At 44.9% G+C, this 10,146-nt stretch overlaps 1 protein-coding gene across 5 annotated transcripts in view; it reads right to left on the bottom strand.

Moving 5' to 3' along the window:
* Positions 1-10,146, bottom strand: part of Rora (RAR related orphan receptor A) — a 731,210-nt gene that overhangs the window by 37,674 nt on the left and 683,390 nt on the right. For all 5 annotated transcript variants that reach the window (XM_029481367.1, XM_021171873.2, XM_029481369.1 and 2 more), the window contains one exon: positions 148-233. In XM_029481367.1, coding sequence (XP_029337227.1) covers positions 148-233 — 86 coding nt within the window. The remainder of the gene's footprint in view (positions 1-147; positions 234-10,146) is intronic.

The following is a 10,146-nucleotide window of genomic DNA, read 5'->3' as shown; positions in this document are numbered from 1 at the left end:
ATTTAACAACACAGCACTGACCACACCCTGTTGTCATCACTCAGAATCTCAAGGAGTTGAACTTTTAGGTAGACGGGAGGTAAAAAATAGAAATTGCAAAGATGCCTCGTAACATGACTAGAAACAACAACAATTCAAACAGCTTACCTTGCAGCCTTCACACGTAATGACACCATAATGGATTCCTGACGATTTGTCTCCACAGATCTTGCATGGAATAATTTCAATTTGAGCTGCAACAGAAGCATGCAACCAGTTAATTACATTTTCTTTTAAACACCTTATAAAAGTGTTCCCCGATCAGCATTTGTATAGTGAAAACTAATAACCTGCTAAACATTATCCTGCATTAACTATTCATTGCTGAACTGTGAGGGTCCCCCTAGAGCCCTGGACTAAATTATGGCTGCTCGTTATATAATAGCTTTCGGGTTATTAAAATGGGTCATTTGAGAAGGTGTTTAAGAGCCCACAAGAAGACTGGAATCAGCATTTCAAAGGCTTCCAGAACTGGAGAGTTCGCAGTTTAGGCCTCAGAGCAAAGCAGACACTAAAACGTGTCCCCCACCCCCCACCCCCATCTCATTTTCCGTCATTATTTTTAAAAGGTCATAAATCTGCCTTGGCTGAGCATGGGGCTCATGACTGGGAGAGAAAAATACACCCCCCAAAAGTCAGGTCTACTTAGGAAAATGATTCAGTTCAAAATATTAATAAGTTACGTATGATAGGAAGGGCTCCTCTCTCATCTTTTCAAAGAATTAATGTAGTTGCCATGTGTTCAAAATTAGTTCATCTCTGTACAGCCAAAACCTTTCAGCCATAAAGTTAATATCCTGCCTGAATTTAATAATGATGAATTTTGACAAACAGGAGAGGTTGCTTATGATTTTTTTTTACGATGGAAATTGATTTTTTTTGTGCAGCATCCATATATTTTTATGCAATTGATTATTTAAAGCTTCTTGCCACTGTAAAACCAAATGATTAAGATATGACACCAAAGTTTTATGTCCTAGCCAGGCATATCTCTAAATAAATACACTGTATTTCCAGTAGAGGTAGAAAAAGTAGAATTGAAAAACTGAAATATACAGAATAAAATACACGAGGGGAAAAAAATCTCACATTTAACTCATGTCTTAAATTGGGTTTATATGTGAAATCACGGAGGCCAAGGTGGATCTGCAAATGATGGTGGTGAACTGTGCCCCCCACCCCCACCCCATTTACCCAGAATGCTCTGTTGTGCTACATTTCCATTTCAAAGCTTTCACCACTGGCTATTACCACAGCACATCACCTACCAAGTCAAACACACAGGATAGCAAGTTCCATAGTCAATTTCATTTTATGTAGTATCTAGGTAGCTTTATGCCTCTCACAAAGCAATGGTCTCACAAAGCAAGGGACTCTGTTGTGCAATGTATACAATACACACACACATACACACGCACGTGCACATATGCACAAACACACAGCCTACTGTCTTCTGATGAAACACTATATCCAGGGATATGTATTTTCTGCAACCACTGACTTTGGTACTTGATGCAATGATGTAATAACATATCCAAATATTCAAAACTACTGAGTTTACTATAAACCAAGCAAACCTGCTAACTCCCAAGAAGATGAGCATAAGTGTTGTGCTGACTGCCAGCTATTCTAGAAGGATGGTCCTTTCCTGTGTAATTTTTTTTCAGCACTGTATCCCATGTTTGTTCATCCAAGATTTGGTTGTGGATGTGTGTGGGTATATGCATGTGACAGTGATGCCTCCAGAGACCAGAGGAGGGCATCCTGTTCCCTGTCACTGGAGTTTGTCCACCACAGGGGGCAGGAACCCAACTCAGGTCCTTTTAGAAGAGCAGCAAGCACTCTTTTTTTGTTGTTGTTGGTTTTTTTGGTTTTTCGAGACAGGGTTTCTCTGTGTAGCCGTGGCTGTCCTGGAACTAACTCTGTAGACCAGGCTGGCCTTGAACTCAGAAATCCGCCTGTCTCTGCCTCCCAAGTGCTGGGATTAAAGGTGTGCGCCACCATGCCTGGCCTGCAGCAAGCACTCTTAACCACTGAGGCATCTCCCCTGCCCAGAGTTAGAGACAGTCCAGAATCTCACTCAAATTCTTTGATATCATCTGGAGGCCTACCGCCTCCTAACGGTGCTACTGCAACTTAGAATGCTTAGAGTTGTATTAATAAAAAAAACCCTATTTCCAGCCTTGCTTGCTTGACTTCCTTGGGTCACATAGCATAAGGCCTCATATTAAGTGCTCCTCTCAATATCTTTGCTAGAGTCATAGGAAAGGCTGTGCTTAGCCTCAGTGGGCAGTGCAGGCTAAAGAATCAGAATTAGTGAGAACAAGCTTCTCCAGGCCCCTCACAGGCGGGGACCGAAGGGTCTCTGTAGAACAAGGCTCAGCTCTTCTGTGTGGCGGATTAATGTGCTCTGCTAGCTGCCCCCCTGCAAGGCTGTCTTATCTCAGGAGATAATTTCAGCTGTGAGTGCCCTTTGGGAGATGAAGAAAATGCACCTGCTCCTCCCGCAAGCCCTCTGAATGTCATCTGATGACACGGGTTGACATTCTCACAGCAAACATTCACGACCGGGAGCAGGGTACTTACTCACCTCTCTCTTCAATACCCCCAGCATGCAGAAGCCCTCCCCGGCCCGACTGCCATTCAACAGACAGACTCACATGAATCACAGAGGGGAAAATGAGAGTCTTTTCCTCCCAGATACTTCATAGCATGGCCATTTCAACAAGAATGATAAAAATCCCTTCACACCCCCTCCCCCAAATCCGTCCAGCCTTTCCATTCTCAACCACGACTCTTTCAGCACAAATGCTGTGTGTCTTAGGCCCTGTATCTACTACACACGTGAACTCAGCCAGCATTCCAAAGGATGTTCTCTGTCAGGTACCACCATGGTTGACAATCACATGGACACAGATTCATCTACAGCACATGTGGATTCCTCCCAGCCAATATCATTGAGCAGTAGATCACTGGAAACCAGATGTGGCTGTATGATTCCAGACTAGCCTTGCAGGGAACAATCTTGCTATGAACATTTATCTGCCCACACCCCCACCCCACCCCCACCCCCAATCCTACTGTCTAAATAATTTGCTCTGTGCACTCTAAGTAATTCAGGCAGGATCTCCACACTGGCAGAGGCAGATTTCTGGAGCTAACAAGTGACAGCCTGGGAATGCCAGTGTGCCAGTTAATCCATGTGATCCTTGATCCTTGCTTTTTATTTCTGATCTATGGGAGAGGCAGGCATTGGTTCCTCCTATGGGTGAGAAGATTGTTTAAGAGCAAATGTAGCTCTGGGGCCTGCAAAGTGGCTCAGAGGAATAAGGCCTTTGACACCAAATCTGATGCCTCGAGTTCAGCTCCTAGGATCCACACGGTAAAAGAGACATGACTCCTACAAGTTGTCCTCTGACCACCGTATGTGTGCCTATATGCACACAAAATATAGAAACAATTTCTCATCATACCGTCCTGCCAAGCCAAACCATCTGAACAATAAATATCCATGAGCTTGCCCTTGGTCCATAATCATTCATGGAGGATCAAGAGACACGCCCTCAGCAACTGGGAGAAGCCTGCATGTTAAAGAAACTCATGCTAGTAGCCTGTCCTGGGAATTACCAGCCTTGCATATAGCTGAAGGTCACCACTCGCAGCTTAGGCTACCCTCTCTGTTTTGCAGAATTCCAGGTAGAATGCTTGACCATCCAGTGACTCACCTCAAGTTACCGTTCTTAAGCCTAGGCACATTAGTTAACCCCTCTGATCCCAGCTTCCTAGTGGAAGATACAGGGTACAAACGGTGGCCCTTCTGAGCTGTTTCCACGTGGTGGTCGTTTGATGCATGCATACCCCACTTTTTTTTTTCAGACTTCACATTTGATAACTACTAGCTATTTTTACTGTTGTTGTTGATCCGGAGTCCGGCCTTATAGTGGAATGAAATTCTTCCCTCCAGAGTCTAAGCTCTCTGCGAAGCAGGGATAGAGAAAAGCTGCTTATTTTTCTAGGGATGTTGAAAGGCGGTTCCTGCTGGCCTCCACCGCAGCACTTGGCTGCAGCAACAGTGTATGCATGTCACAAGCAGTCGTGGGATGGAGGAAGTTTTTCTATTGGTTCCTAGAGAAAAATGAACCCAGCATATATGGACTCTGTTCATACCCATCACTCCTCATTGCTCTCCTTGTGTTTGTGTGAGTACCCATGAACGCATGTGCACGGGAGGCCAAACGTTGAGGGCGGAGCCTCCCTCCATGGCTCTCAACTGTATTGGTTTTAAGATGGGGGGTTTTCACTGAACCTGGAACTTGCCAATATTGTTAGACCTGGATTCCTCTGTCTCCATTTCCCCACTCACCTAGGTTTTTTGTTTGTTTGTTTGTTTGTTTGTTTGTTTTTGTTTTTTAACAGAGGCACTAGTGACTGAACTCAGGTTCTCATGCTTGAGAGACAAGCGCTTTACCAAGTGAGCTTTCTCCTCAGCACCTGCACTATCTCAAATTGGACTATATGTCTTTGGGGTGACTTCTGGCTTGCCAAGAAAATGGCTAGGGGCCAAACCTTGGCTGCAATTACGGTAGAATATCTGTCACCCATATGGATGTCTATCAATTTTGCTTGTATTGGTGGAAAAAAAAAAAACCAGCAAAGATCTGTTTGAAAAAGAATCTCTCATTTGCACAAATCTGTTGAGGTGTCTTTTTTTGTTTTTTGTTTTTTGTTTCCTTCCTGGAAGGCTGAGCACGCGGAGGGCATTTTCTTTGCCCTGTTACATATTTCTCTAATATTTGAAATTTTTTTTTTTACAACCAGCGTGTATTACTTTTGTAAGCAGAAAAACCAATAAAGATTAAAAAGAAAAACCCTAAGGCATTTGATTTGATTTTCAGTCAAATGGCTGAGTCCCTTTGTGGATTAGTTGTTTTATTCTATCCCCAGTTTAAAACCGCTGGGGTATTAGAGGCTCCTGTGGCCACCCCCCTGGTGGTGCACGCAGCTTGGCCTGTGTGTCAAGGCTGGCTGGCCTACAGCCTCTGAGTTGCTTGAAATGTCTTTGGAAACTCCAGGCTTCTGCAGTCTTGGCCGTTCTGGTTTCAGAGCCTCCAAAGCTGGTTGTGCAGATTGCACCCTGTCTAGGGGAGTCCAGCTGAGAAAGGAGAGGTCCAGGCTTCAGCTGGACCTGTGAGTCCTGCTGAGGTGGCCTCTTCTGATTGGTCTGCTGAGGTGGCCTCTATTCTGATTGGTCTGCTGAGGTGGCCTCTATTCTGATTGGTCTGCTTAGTTGAGGTTATTTTGCTGTTCAAACCATCCCTTCAGGGGTGTTGCCCTCATCCACATTGCTATGACCCACACAAGTGTGTGGCATAAGTGTACTGAAGAGAAGGGTCAGGAACCCAGTGGTGACCATTTTGTCCCTCCCTCCCTGGGAGGACTGACCCACCCTTGAGGTTCACTGAGCCCTCTCCTTTTCTCTCTGAGGTGGGAGGAGAGCAGCCTGACACCCTAGACCTGTGACGTGGAATACAGTGTGGTTCTGTTCCCTGCCCCCTTCTCACCATGTGCCATGGTCCAGCTGCACACTCCGAAAACTCATAATCAACTTGTTTTGCCATTGTGTCTACTAAATATATACCACTCAGAATGCTAGCTTTCCCCCAGAAGGCAGTCTTTTCTTCCCTTGATTTTGGATTCTTTCATGACAGTACTGAAATCATTGCCACACATCACCAAAACAATTAGACCCCTAATTAGGAAAGTCCTACCCCTCAACACCCCCTTTTCCATAAGCAGCCTCACCGCCATTTTCCGGCAGCACTAACGACAGCCCAGAGTTCCAGAGCTCTGTGCGGGTTTTCAAAGTTTTGGACCTTGTTAGCTTGTTTTGACTTCCGTGTGCACAGCATCCCTGAAGGAGGCAACTGTTAGCTCTCCCATTCTACAGACGGGGAAGGGAAGCATTGGGAGGATCACATGAGCTCATGTTTACATAGCCTGGAGCTTAATGTGTAGGCAGGCACGCACGCGCGCACACACACACACACACACACACACGTAGTATCTCTTTCCTATCTTGGTTTATTATAGATGCCATGGCTTTGTTACTAGTGGTCTGCAGCCCTCAGGAACAAACAACACATGGAGAAAGAGCTGGAGAGCCACCCCAGCCAAGAAGAGGTGGTGCCAGCCCTGTCAACCTGTCCTCTGACACCCAGCTCCCCAGGTGGCCTCAGGTAAGGCACTGAGACCTCTACTTCCTCCACCTATAAAATGGGAATCCGTCTTACCTCCCAGGCAGTCGTGGTAAATGAATGCCTTTAACCCTTTTTGAAGATGAAAAAAAAAATCCTATATAAACAGGAAGCTTTAGGAAGCTTGGCATATCGTTGGCAAGAACCAGGACGCCAAGCCCTCACTGCCCACAACCGGTCCACCACAAAGAATAGTACATGGTGCTCTAATTTGTACTGTGAGCTAGACACATGTAAGTTTTAAGTCCTTCATTCTTGAGGACTGATGGGTTTGGGCATTGCTATGTAGTCTCAATCTGAAAGAAGAAGGCCCTTAAGATGGAAACGTCACAGGAAAGTCTTTGAGCCACACTACTGAATCAAGGCTAGATCATACACTTGGGACCACCACTGATGCCATGATGTCCACACATCATGTGTTTACTGATGTAAGCACAGTCCGTGTTCATGTGATCCTCAGACATCCCAAGGTTCAGGTTTTTTAATTGACTCAAATGATGCCCTCCCACCCCCAGTCAAAAGAAACAAAGACCTGTGCTACTCTGTGCCCTTGAAGACCTACATTTACCTAATAGAGAGGTGTGTGTTGTGTGTGTGTGTGTGTGTGTGTGTTGCTGGGGAGCAAACCCAGGGCCTGGTGGTGCGTGTCAGGCAAGCACTCTGGGATGTCCTTGGTCCATGAAGTCACTTCTTAAAAACTTCACATTGGTTGAAGTTTCTTCTAAAGCTTAGCAGCTTTTTAAAATAATTTTTTCAAGACAATTATAATTGTAAGTGCCCACTAAGCAGACACACACAGACATACAGATACATATGGGAACATCTCTACCTCAAATGACAAAGACTGCAAACGTTAATTACAACTGAGCACAACTGGACACTTGGAACTTGGGCTACTCTGCATATAGTTTAGATGGAGAAGAGTTAAATCCGTAGGCCGGCACATCCCAGGATGAATGCACAGAAAGTATATAGCTGAGTATACAGGAAGTCTCTGGAGAATAAGGAAGATAGAGGTAGTTCTGACAATGGGGACAGAACATTAATCCCTTGTAATGGCCCCACCCCAATCAGATTGAGCTTTCCTTAGAAAACCTGACTCACATTCCCTGATGCATTTGTGTCTTTGCTAAAGCCAAAGCCAGATGAGCCTGCCCACCCCTGGAAAGGAATACTCTATCCAACGAGGAGGGAATCACATTTGCCATGGAGGAGAGAACTGGAAGGCTTTGACTTTTAGGTCCAAGTTTCTCTTGCATTCTCCACCTACACAGCCAGACCCAGAATGTCTAAATTTAAAGTAACCAACTCCTTTACCTCTTTTGGTAACTCCCTAGTAACCAACTAAACCTCGAGCAACATGACTTGACCAGCAAGACGACGATGCTTCCGAAGACGTCATTCTGCTCATAAACTGGGCCAGACGCTGAGTAACCCCCGCCCCCAGAGGGGGCCACTAAGATGGCAAATACAAACTCTTTTCTCTTCTTGTTTCCTCAGATCTTATCCCTCTCAACCATAGAGCGCGTCTGTGGACATGGACCTGTGGTCTTAATTGAAACTAGAGACTTAGATAATTTGCCAAAACTCCAGTCAGAATAAGCTTCTTCCAAGATTTGAAAATGAACTAGAAGATTCTAGAATCAAATCTCTCTCTCTCTCTCTCTCCACAGAATATAGTTCATAAATTTTTTTTCTAAGTCTCCAGGATGAGAAACATTTAGAAAACTCCTGCCGAATCTTTTGGTGTGGGTTACAAATTATTTCATATCATCAGAAAAAAAGAATCCATTTTATTTGTTGGTTAGACTATGCTCAAGGGAGATTCCAGATAGCTTCTTTCGACATAGGTGGACCTTATATGCTACTAGATGCAAAATGTCATCTGTCTGAAAAAGTTGCTTCTAATCTTTTTTGAGATCACCTTTCCTCTACACACCGGGCTCTCCTTACCACCGTCAGCAAGAACACTCACACCACATTTAGGTTAAGTCTTTTTTTTTTTTCCCTTCCAGCCGAGGGCAGAGGGTCAGCTGCTTGCTGTCGTCATTCAGAATCTGTTTCTTCACAACAGCGAGAAGAGTGTTTGGAATGACTAAACCCAATCTGGAAATCCCATCTAGCTTGTGCTCAACCAGAACCATCAGAACGACTCTCGTGCCTTTCAGGCCACAGTCTTACCTAGTCCAATTACAGCCTAGTCCTCACACCCAAGCTCAAGAAGAAACCCTCCATTTTACAGCTCCCCCTTCTTCCTACCCGTCTGTATAGAGAACAAGCTAGATCCATTTTATAATCGTGGTATTCCAGTTGGAAGCGTCGTAAGGGATGGCCATATATAACTCTATGAAAAGAACATACCAGATGATTCAACTCCACAAGTAAACAGAGGGGGAAACAAATCTGTGGACATAGAAATGGGTTTTTACAGTAACTGGGCTGTTTTAAGTCTATTTGCCCTATGTTTTCTGAGTGTCGCCCCTGGTGTCCTTGGCACTCAGCACCACCGTGCCCTGAGTACATACTTCAGTCTGTCTGCCTCAGGCAACTCCAGAAAAGGCCAGAGTCTCCTGCCTGAAAAGTCAACCATTTATTGCTAATTCCAGTTGCCCACATTCCATGGCCTCCTCTGGCCCAAACCAGATGAAGTAAGATGTGTGGAACTGGGTCAAAGTCACCAGAATTCAGGTTAAGTCTCACAAGCGTACCCGGCGAAGAAGCCTGTTGTTTCTTTCCATGACCCTGAGTGGTTTTGGAAGAGCAGTGGTTGCCCCTTGCCCAGCCGATGATGTCAGTAAGGAAATATGCTCCAACCAAATAAACTGTGGATTCATGACGAAAAATGGGGGGAAAACATGTAATTTTAAACCTTGTGAATGCATTCCCTCCCTCCACATTGAGCCACAGGAGACCAGAAATGCAATATTCAACACTTTCCTGATCATGGAGCCCAGAACCACTAGAGCTAAGCTTTGAGGGCCACAGATTGTGAACAGGTGAGGATGAAGAGAGGATGATCGAAGGCCTGTGCTCCACCTGTGCTCCACCTCCGCACTGTCTTCCCATTACTCCTAGGGGAACGGAACTTTGTGTGATAGACGAGTCTGGTTTTTGTTGTGTTTTTTGTTTTTTTGTTTTTTTGTTTTTAACCCCACAAGCAAGAATTTTGGCTTGCTAGTGGCAGAAGTGCAGATTTTAAGCTTTGTAAGATCATGGGCTGGGGATGTAGCTTAGTTAGCAGGATGTTTGCCTAGAATGCATGAAGCTCTGGGTTCCATCCCCAGTGTTACATAAAGCGGGTGTGGTGGGACATTCTTGTAAGCCTTGTAAGCACTTGGGAGGTGGAGGCAGGGGGATCAGGGGATCAGCAGTTCAAGGTTATTCTCAAGCAAGTTCAAAGCCAGCTGGGCTATGTAAGACCCTGTCTCAATAAAAAGACTATAAGACCATAAACTCTTGAATAACAAATTTCACCAGTTCTCCAGGAAATCCAACTTCTAGGACACAGTCAATAACATTTGAATACTAGATCTGACAAATTCAAATGCATCAGAGATGTCTTCCTTGATTATAACCCAACAGTGATTTTCCTTCTCTCCCCCCTTCCCTCTTTCCCTTTCTCCTTTCCTCCCTCCCTCCCTTATTTTGAGCCAACAGGGTCTCACTTTGCAGCCTTGGCTGGCCTGAACTCACTATTGTAGACTAGGCTGGTCTCAAACTGATATTGATCTGCTTGCCTCTGCCTGCCCAGTGCTGGGATTAAAGGTGTGCACCAAGATGCCAACCGTTCAATGGTGTTTCTTAATGGAGTACTACTCAGCTATTAAAAAGAATGAATTTATGAAATTCCTAG

The sequence above is a fragment of the Mus caroli genome, chromosome 9, assembly GCF_900094665.2.
Source record: "Mus caroli chromosome 9, CAROLI_EIJ_v1.1, whole genome shotgun sequence".
In the NCBI taxonomy this organism is placed as follows: Eukaryota; Metazoa; Chordata; class Mammalia; order Rodentia; family Muridae; genus Mus; species Mus caroli.
Note: the sequence above shows the minus strand (reverse complement) of the source record. Positions and strands in the feature narration are given on the sequence as shown.